Here is a 22,211-nt window from a genome sequence, read left to right as displayed (position 1 = left end):
CGTGTACATGTGTACCACCTCATCAGTTCTCTCAGAACTGATCAGGTAGAGTGTGCCTCAGGGCAAGTGTGATGTTATCGTGCCCAGTTTACAGGTGAGAACGCTGAGGTCGGAGAGGTTCAAAGGCTTGCTCACAGCTGCAGCCGGGAGGTGGCAGAGCCAGGGATCGTTCTAGCTCCAAAGCCTGGGTCGTGTGCTGTCTTCTGGAAACAAAATCCAACACTGTGGCCTGCCTCAGAGGCAGAGGATTTTAAACACACTCGAGACGGAGGGGAAGAGTGCGTCGCTTCAGCCTGAGTTTGCAGGGCGGAAACAGCGGCAAGCCTGGCAAAGCCAGCGGGAAGGGAAGCTGCAGGAAGGGCCGGCTGCCTTGGGTAAAGAGGCTTTGTCAGGAGGCCTGCTTCTCCGGACAGGAGACAGTGCAGGCACTGCTGGGGCCGACAAGAGGGCAGCAGAGCCCGCAGGACCCTGGAAACTTCAGCTTACTTCCAGAGGCTCTGACCAGGTTCCCGCCTGCAGGCCTAGCTGACTGGCCCTGGTGGCCTCTCCTGGACCTGCGGCAGGGGGTTGCCAAGTATCTGGCGGAGCCAGCTGCTGGGGATCCTGGCTGTCGGGAGGGTACACTCGCCCAGAGGAGAGCTGGGGTGCAGGCGTGCCCCGGGCACTGTGGGAGCACCCAGGAGGGACAGCTCGAGCAGAGGAAGGGCCTCCGGGGTCTCTGAGCTGCCTGGGGGTTAGCAGAGTCCTTTGCCTCCACTCCATTGCTTGCAAAAAATTCCTGGTGGCGGAAGGTGTCACCCTTGCGGTGTCTGAGGGTGGGTGAGCAGGGGTACATGCGGCGAGCCAGGGGTCGCCTGCAGAATCTCCTGGGCCTGAGAGAACATGTGTTTCCTGAACTGCAGATACCTCCGTGTGTGGATGGGGGAGGAGAGCTAGGCCTGCAGACATCCTAGGGCATGTGAGGCAGTCCTCCAGCAAAGGAACAGCTGGCCCCCACGTCACCACCCCTTCTGGGCCGTGCATATCATGAAGCTGATCCTGATGACAGCTAAAGTGTCCTGTGAGTGGGGTGCCTAGAGGCCCCCTCAGCCCCCAGCCTTGGCTCTGGGTCCCTGCTTCCCCGCCTTCCTCTCCTCATCTCCACCAGTCCTTTTGGCCTGTTTGATGGAAGTCAAAGAAAGGCCTGCCTCTGAGGTCATCCACTTAGCCTTTTTATTTAAGGCAGTGTTCCCTGCAGCACGAGGCGGATGACTGGCTGGGGGAACCAGCCAGAGGGTGGCGTTTACCCAGGAGCCATTAGCATCCCTGGGAGGCTTGGAGTCCGGTTTAGATAAACACAGAGTCCGAGACGCTGCCCAGGCTTCCTCCCTTGGGCCCCACTGGCCAGTGGACCGTTTCCATGCTGGGCTCTCAAGGGCTCTGGGTGAGTCCAGGCCAGAGGGATGAGAAGCTGCCCTTCCTCGCCAGGGCTGCCCCGGGCGCCCTGAGGCTCTGCGTGCTGAGGGGAGAGGTCGCCACACGGGGGTATGGGCCGTTAGGGAGTAGATGCATGTCTGCTGTGAGACCAGAAGTCTTCGGGCAAAGAGGAGGAGGGAAAAGTGAGAGCCCCCGAGCCTTCCAAGGGCACCAGTGGCTGCAGTGGGCTCAGCTGGGGTTCTGAAACTCCCTTTCCAGGTGACTTCTGTCACCTCAAGCTTAAAGAGGGGTGGGGTTTTGTTGTTACTAGGCTTTTTCTCCTGCTACAAATCCCTCTCCACATTCTCTGAATATTTCAGCTCCTGTCAAGTCAGGTATGAAGGGAGGGAACTGCCCAGAGCGGCTTCAGAGCCCCAGGCAGTCTCCAGCCGCTCTGAGTCGTAAAGGACCAGCCTCCACTCCCCAGGCCTGGCTCTTTTCTGATCCTTTTGAGCTCCTCTGTGTGAATGAGGGCCCTACCTTTTCCTGTGCAGCCGAAGCAGAGAACATGACCCCACCTCTTACAGAGCGAGGTCAGGGCTGTAACAGAAAGGCCCTGCCTTCACTCAAGTAGAAAACAGCGCAACAAAACCAGTGCTTATTTTACCCAGGAGTGCAGGCGTCTAGGGATTTGTGGAGCTGGGTCATCCAAGCCCAGGAGCCTGAGGTGTCACCTGAAAAACCTCACTTCTGGTCTGCAGTTGGCTTACACCCAGCACAGAATCAAGGTGAGGGCTGTGTGTCGCCAGCCCGCCCTGTGGCTCCTTCCCTGCACAGGAGGCAATCGGCTGTGTGGGGCTTGCCTTTCCCTTGAAGTGCTGCCCGAGAACATCCCAAGTGTAACATTCCAGCCACAGTCTAGGGGCGATTAGCTGGTCTGATCGGACTCATGGGAGAGTCTTGTGTCCCCTGGTAGCTAAGCTGGAAGTGGCACCTGCCCAGCCCTGGAATGAGACCTATCTGGGGTTTTGATGGCCAGCTGTGGAGCCTCTCCCGAAGGCTCTGGGCTCCTCTGCTGAAGAAGCAGCCGGAAGACCCCCTGCCCCGGAGCACTGTCCTGCCGGCCCAGCGGCCTGGCTGCCCAGGGGAACCTCCTTGAAGGAATCTCCTTGTCCTTCCTGCCCGATCTTCTGTCCCCATCCCCTTGCCCAGCGTGCTCTGGGCTGGAAGGACCCCTGCTTGTTGATAGGCACAGCAGTTGGTGAACCGCTTTAGGTTCCCAGGGTGATGTGGCAACCTACTGGCGGGGAGGAGAATGGAATGACTTTGGGGAAGCAACTCAGCTTGTAAGATTCTTCATCTTACAGAGAAAAGAATCCTATCTACCACCAGGTTGTTTGAAGATGAGAAACGAGGCCATAAGGAGCCCGGTCCAGCTCCTGTCACACAGTGAGAGCCCATAGTGATGAGTCGTGAACGCTCACGCCAGGCCCAGTGCTGGGGGAGGCTGGCCATCCGTCCGTCCTGTTGCACATCTAGGGAAAAGAGCCCTGCCGGTGAGATGACCACTGATGCCAGCTTGCAGGGAGTTTCTAAGAGCCATTCCCTTTGCTCTGTCATGCCCAGTGGACTTAGGAAGAACACCCCAGCGTATCCATTAGGTGGGCCATTTTATCTATCAGATCCGCGTGTAAGGAGCGTGCCAGGGTAGAGCTTGGCGGAGTCAGCTGGCCGACTCGTCAGATTTACACAGGAGGACCCCGCCACCCAGAGAGGCCAGGGGGCCTGGCAGGCATGTGGAGCTCTGGGGGGCGTTCCAGGAAGGGTCAGCAGAGGGTGTTCAGATGACCCTGGTGATTGGGAGGTGATGGAGGGACGGGGCCAGTGAAATCATCCGGCAGCCAGCGCTGCCGAGGGGGAGGGACCAGGTGCCCTTTGCCACACCGTGTTCACGGCATTTGAGAGCTGCCTGTGTGTCTGACACAGCTCAGCTCAAGAAATTCGAGACCTGGGACTGTAGTCTGATTGCAGAGAAGTGACTGAGGCTAATTGAGACTCTCCCAGGAGAGAAAAGGGGATCAATTCCTCTGGATGGGATTCTTCCAGGTTGTTGGGCTGCCCTCCTTTCTTGCCTCGTCAGCTGTCTTTGGTGGGGAAGAGGCCTGGTATCCATTCCTGAGGACTGCGTCTTCCTCCAGCGAGGGGCTTGCAGGGAGACTGTTAGCCCAACTGACCCTCTGGGACCGACCACCTGGAAGCGGCTTCTGCCTAGAGTTGGTGGTTCTTAAATGGGTGCTGTGGTCTCCCGGGCATCGTAAGGGAATCGATTCTCTGTCATCTCCTGCCCTTCTCTTTCTCTCCACTCCCGTGGCCGGGGGTAGGGGCGATGGTCACCCTGCCGCCGTCTTTCCCGGGCCTTTCCTGGACCTGCGTTTCTGTTTAATGTTTGGCAGCGACTCTAGGCACTGCCTGGGTGCCGCTATTTAAAAACCACAGGAAAACCCCCTGCTTGCTGCTGCCAGCACAGTCGAGAAATCCCGTGGTGTGCAAACCCGCCCCAGTGGAATATTCCACCTTGGAAGCAGGGGGACTCTCTGGCCTTGGCCATGTGGGGCCCAATTTTCATGTTGAAGAAATGCTCCCTTGTGGAGGAGGTGTGGGAAAGAGGAAGCTATGCGGGAAAATGCCCCATTTACTCAGAGCTCAGCCGTGTTGGGAGGCTCTCGGGTCCCGCGAGCCATCAGAGGACCCCGCCCTGGAGCACCCCTCTCCTTTCTGGACCCCTGAAGAGCGGTCCGGGAACTAGAGGTTTCGCAGCTCAGATGACCCTGCTGGACTCGAACCTGGCTGTTCTCGCCCAGCTCTTTTCCCTCCTGCCTCCCGGGTCCCAGGCCCACTGCCCAGTGTGTCCCCGTGGATCCCCAGAGAGCTGCATCCTGACAGGGTGGGTTTGGTCCAGCCCCAGGCTCCGTGACCTTTATTCCTGAGTAACTATGGCAACACCGCCACTTGGCTCCGGACTGACTGTTCCTGGGATGACTTCAGGGGCACCCCTCCTTGAACTCAGACCACTAAGACTCTTCCACAAACACCCCGGTGCCCATGAACTTCTGATGGCTTTACCTCTGGGGCTCGCAGACGCAGCCAGGACTCAGGCCCAGGGCAGCCTGCCTCCCCAACACCACACTCCCCAGAGTCCCAGCGTCTCGGCCCCGCGTGCAGAGCTGGCCTCGCCCTCTAACCCTTATCAGCCACTGCTTCCGGCTCCCATTCCCAGCACATCCGGCCCAACTGCTCCAAAGCCCAGTCCCGGACCTCTGTTCCCACAGGCCCCGCTGCCCGCAGTAGTCTTCTTCTGCTCCGTCGATTGTGCCCCCAGCCTGCGTCTGTGGGGTCAGCCTCTGTGATGACCTTCCTCCCCGGCAGGCATCCAACTTTGCAGGCCCCCGACCCCGGCAGCGGGACACATCCTCCCTGGGTCCTCTGCTGGCATCGCATCTGCAAGTGCAGTAGGAGGTGACACGCTGCAGCTGGGTGATCGTGGCCTCTCTGGTCTTCCTCTGAGGGGCCCTTGCTCTTGGGATGTGAGAGGTCATTTTTCAGAGTCCTAGAGTGTCCACTGATCCAGAGAGCATTGGGGGGACCAGTTGTCCATCCCTCACTAGACAGATGAGGAAGCTGAGGCCCTGAGAAGGGGGCATGGAGAAGGGCAGTGTGGGTTTAGTGGTCCCCTGATGGGGGAGTGGTGTGGGATGGGGTCCGCCCTGGATGGAAAACGCTCTGCCCTCCCCCTCCTCCCACCCCACTCTGAACCCGTCGGACCCTCGTCCCCTCTGAGCTCTGTTGCAGGGGTATGACCAGCAGGTGGTGAGAGCTGTGCGCTTCCCTTCTGGACAGACCATCACTTGGTTGGTCATCTCATGTAATTAGGTTTTCCCATTGCTGCCCCCGTGCATTGTCTGTCCTGAGTGTTTGTGCAGCCTTCTGGGTGCTTAGATAAGAAAAGCTGGCTTTCCTTAGCCTTCTTCGGAGATCTGCATCAGAAGGATCTAGGAAAAACACCCTTGTCGGTGAGGCCGGTCCTTTGTCACGTGGCCTGGCAGAGCGCTGCCCTCGCTTTAGACTAGGTCTTGGCGGTGGAGTGAGGGTTTCTGGGGTGGGGTAAACATTGCCAGGCTCGGTAGGGAAGAATTCTTCTCCTTAAACAGATTTTAACTTGAAACCTTGATGACAGAAGCAGCTGAGTCTCACCAGAGAGAAAAAAACAAAGGAGACTGATTTAACCTCAGGCTCCAGCAGCTGGAGTCAGTCCAGCAACCCTCAGCGTGGCTGCTAGCGGACGCTGCAGGACAGAGAATGAGGACCCGCCTCTCCTGGGGTCCACTGTCCAGGCAGGACCACTTCTCACCTCCCTCTTCTGTAGAATTCCCAGCTTCTCCTTCCCAGCGCAGAGCCTTGGGGGTTTACTGTCTGGTTTTGTTCTCAGGAGCTTGAAATGCTTCACTTCTCATCACTCCCTTCAGGGGCTCATGTCTGGGGACACTTGATCTTCATGTCTACAGCCCGTTCTTATTAAAGTAACTTAGGGATATTTTTATAGAGAGAAATGTTTATAGCTGGGGATAAAAAGGATTTTCTTTAAAGTAGTCATATAGGTGAAGGTTTAAACGCGGCTTTATCACTTGCTTGTCTGAGGCTTGGGTTCTGCAAATGGAAATAATGATTACCTTGCATCCTTGCTGTGAAAATAAAATAAGAAGGTGCTCAATAAATGTTAGTTCTCCTTTCTGTCCAAGGAGCCCCTCCTACACACACACACACACACACACACACACAGAGTTTTTACTTAAGAAATGTCTTGAGAAGGAGAAGTGCAGTGGAGAGAGAGTCCTGCGGGCTGGCTCACCCCTGTGTGCACCAAAGCCTTGGAGGCTCTGCTGTCCCCGGGGAGTTCCCTTTAGAGTCTCCTCAAACCTCTCACAGGCAAGAGGTGCCTCTGCTGGCATCGCATCTGCAAGTGCAGTAGGAGGTGACACGCTGCAGCTGGGTGATCGTGGCCTCTCTGGTCTTCCTCTGAGGGGCCCTTGCTGTTGGGATGCAAGAGGTCATTTTCCAGAGTCCTAGAGTGTCCGCTGATCCAAAGAGCATGGGGGACCAGCTGTCCATCCCTCACTAGACAGATGAGGAAACTGAGAGGGGACACAAAGAAAGGCAGTGCGGGTTTAGCTGTCCCCTGATGGGGAAGTGGCGTGGGATGGGGTCAGCCCTGGATGGAGAACGCTCTGTCCTTCCCTTCCTCTGTTCCCAGAGCCTGTCAGATCCTTGTCCCTTTGATCCTGGGTGTTTTGCTCAGCCTGTTTGTAGCATGGGACAAAGCCCATAGATGCATGCCACGTAGTTGATGGAGGTGAAGTCCTCAGACTCACCTCTTGTCCTGTGCCACAGGCAGGGGGTTCCCTGGTTTTGAATTCATCCTAACCAGAAAGTAGTAGTTGTGTTTCTAATGTAGAGCTTTTCGTTTGCTTGTTTCTAGAGCAAATCATGGAGGAAAATAAAAAACATGGTGCATTGGTCTCCCTTTGTCATGTCCTTCAAGAAGAAGTACCCCTGGATCCAGCTGGCAGGACACGCAGGTAGCCACAGCTCTCCCGGACTTTCTGACAGGATGTCCGGCTCTCTGGGGAGGCGTCCAGCGCGTGTGGGGGACGGGCCTGGCCCTGGATGCTCCTGGGGATGAAGCATCTGAACAGGTGCTCCCCGAGAGGCTTCGTGGTCTGCAGTCGCAGGCGTACTTGAGAGACGGGCCTTAACACTGCCTCAAAAATGCACATGGACACCCGCCCTCTCCACAGTCTGTGCCACCTCTCCACAAATCACACACATTCCCCCCTCAGTCTCTCTGTCTCTTTCAATCTCTTTCTTTCAATCTCTCTTCCATTTTAACTCAATAAAACAGTTGAAGTCATCAGTCTTTATAGCTTGCCTGCCATTTGTCACCTGGGACAAAGAGACAAAGCTAAGTGTTTCCCTGAGTGCCTGTTGTATCCCCTCATCAGGGTGCTCCTCTGGGTGACAATACGTATGTAGATATAGTGTCAGCCCCGAAGGAGCTCGTAGCTGGTGGGAGAGGCAGGCAGGTCGCCCCAAGAGTGTTAAGACGTAGTGGAGTACCGGCTGCAGTGGCCATGCCCTGGGCTAGCCATGAGGTCTCCAGGTGGCCCCTCAGTGACAGGGGACGATGTCTAGAGCTGTCTAGCCCACCATGGTGGTCCTTTGGTGGGCATCGTCCCCAGGGGACAATTCAGTGGCCGCCCGTGGATTTCAGGCCAGCACAGGGTCTGACATTTTTTTTTACACCCTTAACCACGTTGGCCCAGACCCCAAGGCAGGTGGATGGACACCCTTCCTCAATACTTACCTGAGGGTGTGGCGCAGAAGGAACACCACCCAGCCCTGCAGAGCCTTGGACCGCGGCTTCTCAGCTGGTCTCCCTCTCCTGGCGCTAAATCCGGTTCTATCAAGGCTTCTCCTCCACTGAGACCGGAGACACTTTCGTGGCTGGGAAGCAAGGTCGATGGTGGGGTTGGGAGGTGGTAGTCGCACAGAGAGGGGTGAATAGGTCCTGACACAGACCTCTCACTTCGTCTTGCTCACCCTCCAGTGGTGAGCACTGGTGTACTTCCATCTTCAGAGGAGGAGCCTGGGGTCTGGGAAGTCCAGGAGCCACCGTCAGGGCACGGGGCGTGGCCGGGGCGGGGCGGGGACTGGGACTTGCACCCACTCCGCTTAAAGGGCTCGGTCCACCAGTGGAGACCTGGGCACACCTTCAGCCCCGTGCTTGGCAAGCTCCACAGCATCCCCGAGCGGCCCGGGCCCTGTGACGGAGGGCGTGTCTGGCAGGGGCGGGGGTCAGAGCGGGGAGGGCTCAGGCTGGGGACCCAGGGCCTCCTCCCACCTTGCTGTGCAGGGAGCTTCAAGGCGGCTGCCAATGGCAGGATTCTGAAGAAGCACTGTGAGTCGGAGCAGCGCTGCCTGGACCGGCTGATGGCCGACGTGCTGAGACCCTACGTGCCTGCCTACCACGGGGACGTGGTGAAGGACGGGGAGCGCTACAACCAGATGGACGACCTGCTGGCCGACTTCGACTCGCCGTGCGTGATGGACTGCAAGATGGGCGTCAGGTGAGCCAGGCTCCTCAGATGGGGCACACCCGCCCCTCAGCCCCCAGCTGGCCGGGCGGCAGATACCAGGCATGGCATTCCAGGCTTCCAGGAGGCCGGGCTTTCTGGGCTGTCCCTGAGGCCTCATGTGGGCCAGGGGTCTGGCTGGACCCCGCTCTGGTCATCTCACATATGTGCTGGCTTTGCTCAGGACGGCCCCCTCCCTTCTCTGGTGAGCCAGGGGCCGGCGGGGGAGGGGCCGGTAGCCGGTAGCCGGTGGGACCAGAAAGGGGACCTGGTGGATGCGGAGCCTCCCCAGGGAGAGGGCAGAGAGAGCTGCCCATCTGGTCAGGTGGGATTGCTGGGGAGAGCAGGGGGCGACTTCCCGTTAATGTGGGCTGCGAGGGGGAGACTGGAGTAGAGGCTGTTCTCATCCCACCCTCCCCCGCCCCCCGCCCCCCAACACCGGGCCAAAGAGGCAGCCGGTTAGCAGATTGTGTTGATTTGCCAAAAGAGACTCGCGCCTGTCATAAGGGTGCAGTGGAGGAGAGAGGGGTGCGAGAGGCCCTGACAAGTCACCAGCTTGCCGCCTTCTGGACTGGGGCTGGCGGTGACCCCAGCCCAGTGGCTGCGTGGTCCAGGGCACAGGGCCAGATGGGTATGTGGGCATGTGTGTGGAAATGGGTGTGTTCCCCCCACCACCACCAGGCTCCGCCCAGAGAAGACCCGGGAGGGAAGGAGGCGGGAGGAGTGGGCTGGAGAAGACAGGATGGGGGGCAGAGCCAGGAGGACCCGAGCCCCAGGCGCCTGTGCTCTGGACCCTGCTTTGGCAGCAGGGTTTTCTCATCTCCTCTCAAACTCTGACCATTCCGTCTCAGGAGTCATGGAATAGGTCCTCCCTGGCGGGTCAGCGGGTGGTGAAGTCCTCTGAAGCCTCAGAGAGCCGCCGACTGCAGGTGCCCAGACGGGACGGCCAGGCGCGGGCCTCCTCCATCCGGCCCGCCGCTCTCCGGGGAGACCAGGCTCCGAGACGCAGAGCTCACAGCTGGAGCCTGCGTTTACCTTGGATGGTTTAAGCGGTTTTATTTCTTATAAGAGGAGTTTGAGAAAGGTGTGTGTGTGTGTGTGTGTGTGTGTGTGTGTGTGTGTGCGCGCGCGCGCGCGCGCCCGCAGGAAAGAAGCCAAGCCAGTCGGTTTTCCTTCCTTCCTCGTTCCTCCTGGGAATTGTGTCGTAAAATCAGACCCTGACCCTGCAGGCGGACCCGCTGTGTTCCCTTGGCTTGGCCCCGAGGGCAGGGACGAAGGGGTGGGGAAGTAGAGACCCCACTCTCTGCGCTGTCCCCAGCCTCTCCCTCCCTCCATCCAGGGGTCTCACCATCTCCAGCCCACAGGGAGAAGACAGAATGTCCCTCCAGCCACCCCTCGGCCACTGCTCTCCCCAGAGTCTTATTTCTGTCCCTGGAAGGCCTTCCCGTGGTGCACCAGGATGTGCCCTCTCAGGGGGCGACACATAAATATTCTGATCGGTATTCACTCAGACCAGGGCCAGAAAAAGTACACCCTGTGGGTGGAACGTGTGGCCAGTCCTAAAAGGCTGCCGGGGTGCCTGTCTGTTCCCTGGGAGGCTGCTGGGGACAGGAGCCCCCTCTCTTACCAAGGCTGCCCCATCCCCCTGCTGCCTGGAGCTTCTGTCCCACTGCACCCAGGGCTCTCAGGAGAGACCCAGAGTGACCAGCAAGCCTGGGACGTGTTTAACCCAGTCCTGGGCAGGGCCGCCTGGAGGCTGAGGGAGGACGTGTGTGAGGATCCCCTACGGAGGGGAGGAGTAGGTCTCCCCAGGACCAGTCCCACCCCAGCACCCCCTTCCCTGTCTCACGGGTCCTGAGGACGGGGTGTAGGCCCTTCTGTGCTCCGAGCGCTGGGTGTTCCTTACAGCCGCCCTGGCGGATGGGCCACCATCCAGTCTGAGCAGTCCCTTTGACACCAGAGGCTAAGGGACTCCCCGGGGCCACGCAGCCACACAGCCTGCCTCTACACCAGGGCTCTGACTACCAGGTCGAGCCTGGGCTGCAGCTCGGCACTCCCCAAGGGTTCTGTGCTTGCCAGAGGGAGGAGGCCACAGCCCAGGGCCACCACCAGCCCTGAGTCCGGGGCATGAGAGGTTGAGGCTTGTCACAGACTTGTCACAGTGGTGGAAGGGCTGGCTGGTCAGCAGACCCAGCCATGGTGAGGCCTGAGGGAAAGGTGATGCAGCCACCCGTAGTGTCCTAACGAGGGGTGTCTGGGGACCCCGGTTCCACATGGACATGAGCTCACGTTGCTCTAGGGCGTTTTCTTAGGTTTGACCCCGTATCTCTTGTGTGTCACGTAGCCTGCCGTGGAGAATCAGGAGTGTCTTCCCGACCTCTGGACCAGGGCTGGCAGGTGGAGACCAGAGCTGTCTGTAGCACCTGTGCCCTGGTGGGAAGCAGGCTGGAGAGAGCGTGGTGGGAAGCGGATGGCTTTGGTGTGTCACCTGTTGGCTCCCCATGGGCTGGCCGACCTTCCTGCTGGGGTGGGCAAGGTGGGCCGGGCCACCAGGGTTGGGGAGGCTTTGCAGCTCACCTCCCGGTGGATCCCTGACCCCACCACCAGGCTCGTGACCCCTGTGGGCATCTCTGCCCGGCCCTTTTCCTCTCCCAGAGGGCGAGCAACTCTGCCCAGACTGCGCCGCACGGGCCCTTTCTGGAGCAAGCCCCGTGTGGAAAGGGATTTGACGGTGAGGGCTGCCTCCTGCTTACGGAACTACTGAGAAGTCTCTGCAGAAGTGCAGCACCCATCCACCCGCAGGCCCTGCAGCACGCTCAGGAGCACTGGGGATGGCAAACCCTTTGCCCACCACACAGCACACACACACAAATACACACACGGGCCAGCATGACACAAGTCCATGCGAAAGCAGCCTGCCTCGCAGCTCTGCACTGTCGCGCTATCGGCACTGACCGGGCTCTGCACGCGGTCGTGTTCGTACATGCGCGTGTGCGTGCGTGGGCGTGCCTACAGTAGTGCGTGCATGCGTGCATGTGTGTGTGTGTGTGTGTGCGTGTGTACGTGTGCAGGGGCGCAACCAAGGACAGAACCTCCGTATGGTCTGCATCACCCGCTGGAAGGTCCTAAACGACCAGACCCAAGTTCACCACCAAGGATTTGCTTTTTTCTTGAAAGAGTTGCTACAGTGGTTCTGGAAACTTATCTTTTAAAGGATTTGACCAGTCTGTCCTGGGTCCCAAGCCGGCAGGTTAGAGGTATGGTGGGAAGTGGTAGAGCAAGGCCCCGGGGACAGATGGAGAGTGGAGGCTGGGCCTGCTGTCACAGGCCGCCGTGTGGGCAACGCCCACGCACACAGGCCCAGGGAGAAGACTTCCCTCCACTCAACTGACGTTGCGGATTCCTGTTTCAGGAAGGGTCACGGGCAGCCGCTGAGCCCACTGTCGGGGAGAAGGGGAGCTTCAAATAGAAGCAGGGAGGAGGGTGGGCGTCTGTGATGTGCAGCAGGGGTGACTCACCCCGTTGGCGAAGGGGGCCAGGGAGGCAGCCTGGGGCCGGGAAGCCGGTCTCGGGCTGCCCAGATCCTGTACTGTCCCCAGTCCTGTTACCTCTGCCAGTTCCTAGGGGACCCTACCAGCCCGTGCGGAGGCCAGGGCGGTGAACAGTTTACTTGGCCACGTTGTCTTGAGGCCTGGGGTCCGAGGGGCAGGAAGAGCCCAGCACGTCTCTGTGGTAGAAGAAGAGCCCCGAGGCTTTGCCTCGCATCACGGGCTTCTCCCTCCAGCACTGGGGCCCCTTCAGAGGCCGCCTTCTGGCCTGAAGGTGCCCCCTCTTCGGAGAGAGCCCTTAGGCTGCCGGGGCACCAGGGAGATGTGGACGAAACGCACTCCGCGACTCACACAGGTGCTGGCTTACGAAGCCCTCGCCTCGTGGAAGGCAGCCGGGGGGACAGCTGGATCCTGGGGGGACCCGCCCTCAGCCCCCTGCGCCACCCTCACGCCAGCAGGACGAGCCGCCAAGCTGCCCCTCTTCCTCGCTCCTCTGCTGGTCCTGTGAGGTGCCCAGAAGGAAGAGCTCCTTGGGCTTTGTCGGGCCTTCCCAGCGCCCTTGGAACGAAGCTGCTCGCGTTAGGCAAGGCTGGCCCGTGCTCGGTCGACAGCCAGGCCCAGCGCAAGCAGATGTGCGCCTGTCCGGGACGAGGCTGACTTGGCTAAGCTGACTGCAGCCCTCGGGCAAGGCACCAGTGGGCCGCGCTCCGGCCACTGGCCCTCACGTGGCTTCCCCTCCCTCCCAGGACCTACCTGGAGGAGGAACTCACCAAGGCCCGGAAGAAGCCCAGCCTCCGGAAGGACATGTACCAGAAGATGATAGAGGTGGACCCAGAGGCCCCTACCGAGGAGGAGAAAGCCCAGCGGGCTGTGACCAAGCCGCGGTACATGCAGTGGAGGGAGACCATCAGCTCCACGGCCACCCTCGGGTTCAGGATCGAGGGCATCAAGGTGAGGACAGCCTGCGGTGGCCTGAGGCTGCCTGAGCCGCCCCGCTCCTGGGTGGGGAAGCGACTGGGTCCTGGGGCTCCAGCAGCGTTCACCCAGCGGTCCTGGATGCTCTCAAGACCCTACGGAGGCTGTAAGATTCCTCCCCATATGGGCCCAGGGCATGGGCAGCCGGCCCCAGGGACAGACATCTGGGGAAACTGGCCTGCTCCTTGGTCTGGGTCCGGGTGGGATGGCCACGTAGGGGGCTGGGGCCTCGGAGCAGGGCTGGCTTCTAGCCCCACCCAGCGTTGAGCCCTCCGCCGAGGGCCCTACATCTAGCCCAGACCATGCCCAGCACAGAACCCCACCCACCCAGGAGGCGGCTTGCCGCGTGCCAGTGCCGGGAGCTGGCTCCTTCTGCCCAGGGCCCGAAAATTGGGACTGGCAGTGAGATACAGCCAAGGGAGGGAGCGCGCCGGCTGCCTCTGACGTCCGAGCCATCTGCCTGGGAGGCAGAACGAGGCGCTGCTCCTCCGGTCACCAAGCCCCTCTGGGGAGGCTGTACCGAGGCCACCCCCAGGGTCGGGGCCGCCTCAGTGTCTTTTCTTTCCTCTCACTCTCCCGGGAAGGGCCTGAGAACGCTCTCCCTAGACCCAGGCTCCCACACGCCTCCTTTGCTGCTAGATGTGAGAGCCTCTGCTCAGACACACGCTTCACCCCAAGGAGCGGGGCTGTGAGGCGCTGGCCCCTCGGTCTCGGGCAGCCGTCCCTCTCAAGCAGAGGACAGTCCGATCATACTCGGGTTTCTGTTCTCTGCCCATTCTTGGCCCACGTTGGCCAGCCCTCGAGTCAGAGTAGGGCAGCGGGGAGCCCTGACTCACGAGCGAGAGAAGCCAGGACAGCCTCCTTGCCGATGGCATTGGCTGGAAGTTCCTGCGGGGCAGTGCCTGGCTGCCGATGGTTTCGAGTGGGGCAAAGTTTTCGCCTTCTCCTGTGACAGCTGCTTTACGACCTCCAGGCTGAGAAAGCCATCTGCCCCTCCCCTGTCTTCTGAAATCAGCTTTTGCTGTATTTTTGGATCCAGTGGGAGAGTAAATTATATGCTCATCCTCTTCCTCTTAAGGCTCCTTTCCTTTCTGTATCTGTTTGAAACAGTCTGCTTTCCCCTTGACCTCTCTCTCCGTCTCTCGCTGGATCTCCTGGTCTCTGTCCACTGTCCAGCTGCAGGAACGGCCGACAGCCCATCTTCTCGGGCTGCGGGCCACCAGCTCCGAAAGAAGCCAGCTGCCTTCACCAGCACACCCCCGCCTCCCCCGTCCCTGGTCCAGGAAAGGCCCTGCAGAGACCCCTGTGGGGAAGGCCCAGCCCTCGGCTTTCTCCCTCTGCCCAGGGTCCTGCCTGTTCTTGCAGAGGCAGCGATAGCGCGCAGCGACAGCGCTCAGCGCCACCCTGGTGGTGCACAGATGCACGTCTGGGGGCCTAGTAGAGCCAGCCTTTCTCACCCTTTGATCTTAAAGAACAGCTTTCCTCGTAGAGATGCTGAGCCCCACGTGCTGCCTGAACAGCCTGGAACAGACGTAGTACTGGGCTCAGGAAATGGAGCCATTCCGTGCGCTGGGTGGGGAAGGGAGCGGGATGGGCTGTGTTTTATCCTCGCTTTCAGGGAGCCTAAGTAAGAGACCTTCCATTACAAGGGAATCGAGCTGAGCTTGGGGCGAGGAACGCCTCTCTCCTGTGGTGAGGGAGGGTGTCCCTGGGCAGCAGGGACCTTCAGGCACCCCGGTTCCAGGGACGTGGCCCCTCGTGGAAGCAGAGGCCCATGCATCTCCCTCAGCCCCCAGTTGCTCACACTCAAGACCCCCAGGATGGACGTGCGGGCCCCGCAGCCTCGCTCCTCCAGTCTTGGTCCAAGCGCCCCTCGGGCCTCCGGGCCTCCCTAATGCCGTTTACTCTGCCTGGGATGCTGGTGCCACCTGCTTTGTTCTCCTCAGCGAGGGCGCAGGACAGGCTCCCCCGTGCCGTGCGGTCGGATTGACCACGCGGCGCCTGCCTCCTTGTGCCCCGTGTAGGCACCTGGCTGCCCGGGGGTCAGCCTGGGGCTCGTGGCTCTGAGGCACTGTGTCATTCTCCTTCTCAGAAAGAAGATGGCTCCGTGAACCGGGACTTCAAGAAGACCAAAACGAGGGAGCAGGTGATTGAGGCCTTCAGAGAATTCACTAAAGGAAACCGGAACATCCTGGTGAGTTGGGTGCCCCCTGTGAAGGGGTCGGGCCGTGTGGTCTCCGGGCAGGGGTAGCTGCATCCCCTCTGGAGGTTCTTGCCCAGCCCGAGACGGAACCGAGGTTCCCACACAGAAAACCCTGGCCCCAAGCTTCTGCTTGGAAGGTGAAGAGGGAGGTGGTGTGGTTGTCAGCCCGTCCAGCGGGTGAACACGTGCTCACTCTTTCCCTTAGCCAGCAGCTCAGCTCCCAAAAACGTCTCCATCCCCTTCAGAGCAACCCTTTCCGATGCCCGTATTCCTCTAAGGCCAAGTATTGTGCCAAGTGCTCATCAAACCCTCGTAGCAGCCCTCTGCCGCGGGTTGGCATCCTTGTCCCCATTTTACAGATGAGGAGACTGAGAGGTCAAGGGCACACAGCTAGGAAAGGGGGAGCTGGAGCTCACACCCAGGTGGGCCGGCAGCCTGCTGGTCCCTGCGCTTCTAGGCCTGGCTGGGCCTCCACCAGGCTGAGACTGAGTGAGGGAGGTGTGTGGGCGTTGCGGGGCGAGGTGCCACGTCACCCTCCCCAGCCAGAACTGATGGGCTCTCTGAGCCTGGAAGTGTGGGTGGCAGAAGTTCACGACAAAGTGACTTCATTCGCCGCAGGCAGGCTGCTGGACAGAGGCTCTGAGCACTGAGATCAGCTGAGGTAGGGTGTATTGAGTCCCCACACCCCAAGGACAGGGCGCCCTGTGACAATCAGAGACCTGGGTACCCCAGGGACCTGAGCCCTGGAGCCCCTGTGAGAGGCACCTTCCCCTGCACAGGCTCCCGGGATGCTGAGTGGGGAGGGCTGGACCCAGACAGCCTTTCTCCAAGGAGACTCAGCACTGGCTGGAACTGGGGAGTTTCCCTACCCCCCTTTTCCAGCTGGGAGACTTCGCTTGGCCCATGGTAAGAGCTGAGGCTTCAGTCACGGGGCAGGCACCCCAACTCTTCCATAGCTGGAGCCTCTGGACGCCGGGTCAGCGGCCGGGGAGGATTCCGGCTCCTCAGCAGAGTTTGCCACAGAACGCGCGCTGCCTGCGCCCGGACGAGAGGGGTTATTCCTGGTCCTGAGCCCCAGGCTGGCGCTGCTTCAAATGGGCATCAAGGGACCCTATGAGCCTGTGTGCGACAGGCTTCCCTCGCAGCCCCTGGGGAGGGCGGGCACCCCCAGGGCCAGCGCAGCTCTGTGGAGAGGCCACTGGCAGAGATATTTGTGGCTCTGGCTCTCGTATTCTGTCCTTTTCAGGAGTTCAGGGCACTGAAGTTTGTATCAGGAAGACAAGCACCATGGCAACCGGGCTCTCTGGGTGCTGCCTCCACACTGCTGGCGTTCCAGGATAGACTTAACCCCCGTGCGAGGGGCTCCTGGAGGCCTCCGGGCTGTTCGGGAACTGTCCCCCGCTCCCCCGTCCCCAAACCGCGCCTCCTGTCACAAAGCAGTGTGTAGTGGGGGGAGTGTGGGACCAGGGCCCCAGCTGCTCCGCCTTCTTTGGGCCTCAGTTTCTTCATTTCTAGATGAGGAGGTTGGAATAAGCAGGGTGTAAGGCCCTCTCACGCTGACGCTCAGAGACTCTAATGGGCCAATTAGCACCTAAAATCCACCTCCCACGCCCACGTGTTTAAAAATCTGGTCATCTTTTCTGTTCCCAGATCGCCTACCGGGACCGGCTGAAGGACATTCGGGCCACCCTGGAAGTCTCTCCCTTCTTCATGTGCCATGAGGTAGGTGTGGGGCTTTGTCCTCGGGGACAGAGAGCCGTGTTCCGTGTGGCTGGCCACGACCCCTGGGCACGCCCGCCTGAGCTGTGCGCCTGACCCCCGTGCTAGCAGACCTGCTTGCTCCTAGACGGGCCGCCCATAAGGAAGGAGTGGGGCATACGGAGGGCCTGCTCGGCCTGGCTCTGCCCTGTGTAGCTGCACTGGGTCCGGCCATCCTGGAAATGCCCTCTTCTCCCTTTGTCCTCACTGAAGCCCAGCGTCCCTGGGTCCTTGGCTTCTCCTGGGGTCTCTCTGTCTTCTTAGCTTTGTGCAGCCGGCAGAGCTTCCTCCAGCTGGCCTGCTTTCTCTGGAGGACAGCCTGGGGCCGAGGCTGAAAGGACCTGAGGCCGAAGAGCCGCCCATGACCTCCTGCGTGGACGGAAGGACCCGCGGCTGCCCACTTGGCAGCCCCAGGCTTCGTCTCACGGCTCTGCCCCCCCTTCTTCAGCACTTTGCTGTTACTTCCTGAAAAACTGTTTTGCTGTACTCTTTCTGGAGTTTCACTTGGAAACTTCAGGTCCAGACCGAGGCCAAATGAGCTGGGGCTTCTGCTTTTTTCCATCTGGGAAGAGAAAGCCCCCTTCTCTGAGCTCAGCACGTCCAGGGGGTCTTCCCTGCCCTGGCCGGGGCCCTGGGAGCTAGAATGACACTTCAGCGCCTTGCCACACCTCCACGTCTCCTTCGGGCCTCACACAGGTGACCCAGGGGGTCGGAGGGTGTGTTCATATTTGGGAAGGCGCCTTACCCCGCGCAGGTGCTCTGACCACAGCAGGGAGGGTGCCCGCTGTCCCTGGCAGAGACCGTGAGCAAAGACCAGCCTCAGAAGCCCTGTCTGCCCAGGACTTGCAGCAGGTGTGCTCCCGGGCTGGGAGTGACCTGAGCCTGGCGGTCCGCCGTCCCCGAGGGGCTGTGAGTGCCTTGGGACAGGGTCCTTTCCGGTCTCCCCACAGACGGGCGTGTGGCATCTCCTTGGCATCTCCCCCTCGGGCAGTTGGGTAGCACTCAGAGGTGCTGAGGGATGGGTTAGCTGTGGTCTAGAAATAGAGGAAAGTGTGCAGGTTGGGACTGGGGGATGGGGACGGGGTCTGTCGTCCTGGACATTCCTCCCTGGCAGTGTGGGCCGTCATTGTTCTGGGTCCCATGTCCCCCGTCCAAGGCGTGGCCACTCGGGCAGGCTCTGCCGCTCAGGTGAGAATGGGGAACAGAGCCCATCGTCTGAGCAAAGCTCGCTCCACTTCCCTGAGGTCTCAGGCTTTTCCAAGCCCCCCTAAGGTGCCGGCTTGTTGTCTGGAGGGCAGGGCGGGGCCCCAGCCCTTCCCCGCCTCACCCGCCTACTCCCCTCCAGGTCATCGGCAGCTCCCTCCTCTTCATCCACGACAAGAAGGAACAGGCCAAGGTGTGGATGATCGACTTTGGGAAAACCACGCCCCTGCCCGAGGGCCAGACCCTGCAGCACGACATCCCGTGGCAGGAAGGGAACCGGGAGGACGGCTACCTGTCGGGTCTGAACAACCTCGTCGACATCCTGACGGAAATGTGCCCGGGCGCCCCCCTCTCCTGAGGCCACCCTCCGCCCCACCTCGTCGCCACCCTGGCGTCTTCTCCCCCTTGCTTCCCTTCTCCTTCTGAATTTTTCCTTCACTTCCACCTGGGTGCAAGCCCTAGAACTGACCCTCCCGAACGGCACTACAAGACACTTTGTAGACGAGATGAGATTTTCTAGTTACTGCCTGATTGAAGGGTTTGGAGCTGGGGCTTCCGTTTTGCTTTCTCAATAGGATCTCCTACTGGCAGAGAAATGCCCAAACCCAGGCTTGGCCGCCTGCAGGGAGGTCAGTAGGGTTTAAACCTGGAGGGAGGTTCAGGTAGCCGTGGGGTTCCTGGCTCCAGCTAACAGAAGAGCCCCCCACCCCAAGCCTCTGGGCAGGTTACCTGTGGAGGCCTGCTGCCCCCTGGTGGCCAGCGCTATTGGCACCACTGTTAGGCACAGCCGGTTCCTGCCCCATCCTCTCAGCCTGGGGATGGGCTGGTGCTGTAAAAATAGGTGCCTGGTGCCAGGCTTTCTGGTATTTGGGGCACAAAACCACTGGGAACAGAATGTTGGCCATGAATAAAGTACCCTCTGCCTAGCAGCCTGGGGACTCCGAGAGATGCCGTGGTGGCCTTTGTAGGGCCGCTAAAGCAGAGACCCCATCCATCCGGTATTGAAACCCTCCAGCATTGGGACAGACCCAGGAGCCAGAAGTCCAGACCCAACCTGACTGTGCTGTCTGACACTGGCCTTCCCAGGAGGGGGCAGGCAGGAGCTGCGTTCTCCCGTCTGTGATTTTCGCCCATGAATTCAGAGGGACATTCTGCAACCCTGAGCTTCCAGGGATGCCACCCAACCCCCAGAGCCACTTATACCTGCCACTCCCCACCTTGCTGTGACAGGGTCCTCAGGGCTGGAGGGCAGTGGGCCAGGGCCCAGGCAGCCCCAGGGGAAAAAAGACAGAACCTGCCAAGGACATTCCTCTCCTGTCCCCTCACCTCCCAACTTCCTGGTGCCAGGTGGTCCACCTGCTGCACACCCAGGATGCTCATGAGGCCCAGGGTCCCCAGCAGTGATGGGGCAGAGCTCCAGGCCAGCGCTAAGCAGGGAGGAGGCAGGAAGCTGGCTTACTGCCATCATTCCCCCACCCCCCTCACCCCGCCCCCGAAATAAGTCTTAACGGCCTGAAGGGCTTAGACCCGCTTCCCAGATACGGTGTGAGCAGCTTCCAGAGTATGTGGAGGGTGCCAGGCATCTCTTCCTGGGATCTCTAGGTTGCTTGAAGATTCACAAGGAACCAACTATAAGCCTTATTTTAATTGTAAAGCAAGTAGGTCTACATTATTGAGAAGAATGTAAATTTGCGTGAGTTGTAAAGAACAAAAGTCCAGCTCTTTGGCCATTTGGAGCTGGGCCCCAGGTGTTCACCTTTGCTGTCGGAGGTTGGACCCATTGCTCTGCAGGGAGCTGGTCCAGGGACACTTGGAGATGATGTGTCCCCAGGGGTGTGTGCCTGGAGGACCAATCCAGGGGGAAGCCTTCCTGGGCTGCCCCCTGTCACCGCAGGGTCTCTGGGGGAACTGTCAACTTGCCCACGTGACACGTTCGTTTCCCTTTTCATGCTGGGTGAGTGACGGTTGGTGGGGGCAGAAGGTGGGACACGTGAGGATGCATAAGTACAGAGTTTAAAAATGGAAATCACTTTTGAACTTCCTGGCTCTTGTTCAAAACAGCAGTGAGCTCCCGTGTGGGCTGCCTTGCTAAAGGTCACACCCCCTCCCGGCTGAGCACGAGAGACCTTGTGACACCACATGACCCTAGAAGGCAGAAGCACCAAAGTCAGCCCGGGGTCTTGGGAGCTGTAGTCAGCTGGGTCAGAAGGGACCCCGGGGGTCTGGGCTGCTCCTGTCTGCAGGGAAGGGACAGCATTAATTCAGATGTAAAATTCTACGACTGTGGGCTGGCCAAGTTACCCTCATTCTATCTATGAAAAGAGTTTGCTAAAGCAAATTAATGCTATGAACAAAAATTACAGGGGACCAACTTAACCAATTTAAGAGAACAAACTTTCCAAGCACTTTAGGCAGGCACCAGTTGTTTGCAAACAATGTGCTAATATGCCAGTGACTTGTTCATTAAAGGAGGCCCATAGGGCCTCTTACTGGCGATCTTTTGCTTTGAGTTACAGTATATATGTGAATGGTAGAAAGTGGCATCTTTCTAGGGTTAATGCTATTAGGGGTTTGGGGGGTTTGTAGTTCCCATGCTAGTTCTCTTGCACACCTACTCTCTCTCTCAACCCATTCTCCCCTCTGTCCCCCCACTCCCTTGACCGAGCGGGATAGATGGATCCTGGAATGTGATTTCCCAGAACCCCTGCCCAGGCGGTCTGAAAACCTTCCCCAGCCAGCCTGGTCCAGGCAGGGACTCCCTGGGTCCCGGCCGTGCAGGTGCCAGGAGGGTGGGACGTGGTGTGCACACCTGCGTACAGGTGAGTGGGCGCCCTTTCTGCCCTGTCCCCATGGGGCCCCGGGGCCCTTGGGGTTCAGCACTGCTCAGCAGTGGAGGGAGGTATCTCAACTGCTTGTCCCAGATGTGCCTTTAGTGTCATGTAAGAAGTTTTTAAGTTATATTTATTTTGTCGGGTTTTTTTAATTGCACAAAACACTAAGTCTGAGAGGCTGGATTCTGTTTCTCCTTTAAAGCTTTGCCTTCTTTCCGAACTTCCTTTCCCACCCAATGGAAAGAGCCGGATGCAGCCCTGGCCGTCCTCCCACCCTACCCCACCACCCTCCGCCATGGACTCTTTCCACGCTTCGCTGTATTTAGCTTTGAGTTTCTCTGCGTCTGGTCAACCCCCGTGTGTACATAACCCAGGCCGTTGCTTGGGAAGAAGCAGGGTGCTCACCCCCTGCCAGTGCCTTTTTCTGGAGGAGAGAACTCCCCTGAGCGTCCTCCTTCCTCCTGCACCCCTCTCCCTGCCACACCTTTGGAGAAAACTGAGCTGTTACAAACCCCCGCACAGTGCCTGGCAAACAGACTGCAGACGCTCTGTACCTTCCTGAATAAAGGCCCTGGAGACCACGGTGCTGGGTGCTGTCTGCGTGTGGTCCTTGTCACCCCAAGCCCTCCAGGAGTGTCTGGGGGTGAGGGGGTCTTTGGTAGCTGGAGGATCCAGTGGGGGCTATGACAACCCCCAGGGGTGGGGGTCAGATTTGGGTAATATTTTAATCTGCAAAGGATTTTAAACACTCTTCAAAACTGCTCTTTTCTGCTCTCTCCATGAAAACTTTTACATAGCAGCTCAGGGACAAAGCAACAAACTGCTCCCCACCTTCCCCACCCCGGGCTGGCCGAGCTGCCAGCAACTTTTGCTTATGGAGCTCTGTACGAGGCACTGGGTGCTTGCATCCGTAGTCCCCTTTGATCCCTGTATTAACTCCGTGACTAAGGCTGTGTAGTCTACAGATGCGGAAACTGAGGCTTAGAACAAACACCTTGACCTGGGTAATAAGTGGGAAGCAGGGATTCAGATCCAGAATGTGTCTGGTTTCAAAACCAGTTGTCTTCCTCCCTCCCTAGGGAGCATCTAGACGGCAGAGAGCTTGGCTTAT

The 22,211-nt window shown here is 59.5% G+C and overlaps 1 protein-coding gene across 2 annotated transcripts in view; it reads left to right on the top strand.

The window, feature by feature from the left end:
* ITPKB (inositol-trisphosphate 3-kinase B) overlaps nt 1–21,685 on the top strand; it is a 97,215-nt gene extending 75,530 nt beyond the window's left edge. For both annotated transcript variants that reach the window (XM_030868471.2, XM_060303649.1), the window contains exons 3-8: nt 6,929–7,028; nt 8,363–8,576; nt 12,877–13,081; nt 15,198–15,299; nt 16,959–17,030; nt 18,412–21,685. In XM_030868471.2, the coding sequence (XP_030724331.1) occupies nt 6,929–7,028; nt 8,363–8,576; nt 12,877–13,081; nt 15,198–15,299; nt 16,959–17,030; nt 18,412–18,627 (909 nt within the window). In that variant the 3' untranslated portion in view covers nt 18,628–21,685. The remainder of the gene's footprint in view (nt 1–6,928; nt 7,029–8,362; nt 8,577–12,876; nt 13,082–15,197; nt 15,300–16,958; nt 17,031–18,411) is intronic.
* Nucleotides 21,686–22,211: the final 526 nt, after the last annotated feature.

Source organism: Globicephala melas, chromosome 1, assembly GCF_963455315.2.
Source record: "Globicephala melas chromosome 1, mGloMel1.2, whole genome shotgun sequence".
In the NCBI taxonomy this organism is placed as follows: domain Eukaryota; kingdom Metazoa; phylum Chordata; class Mammalia; order Artiodactyla; family Delphinidae; genus Globicephala; species Globicephala melas.
This window is presented reverse-complemented; position numbering and strand designations above follow the sequence as displayed.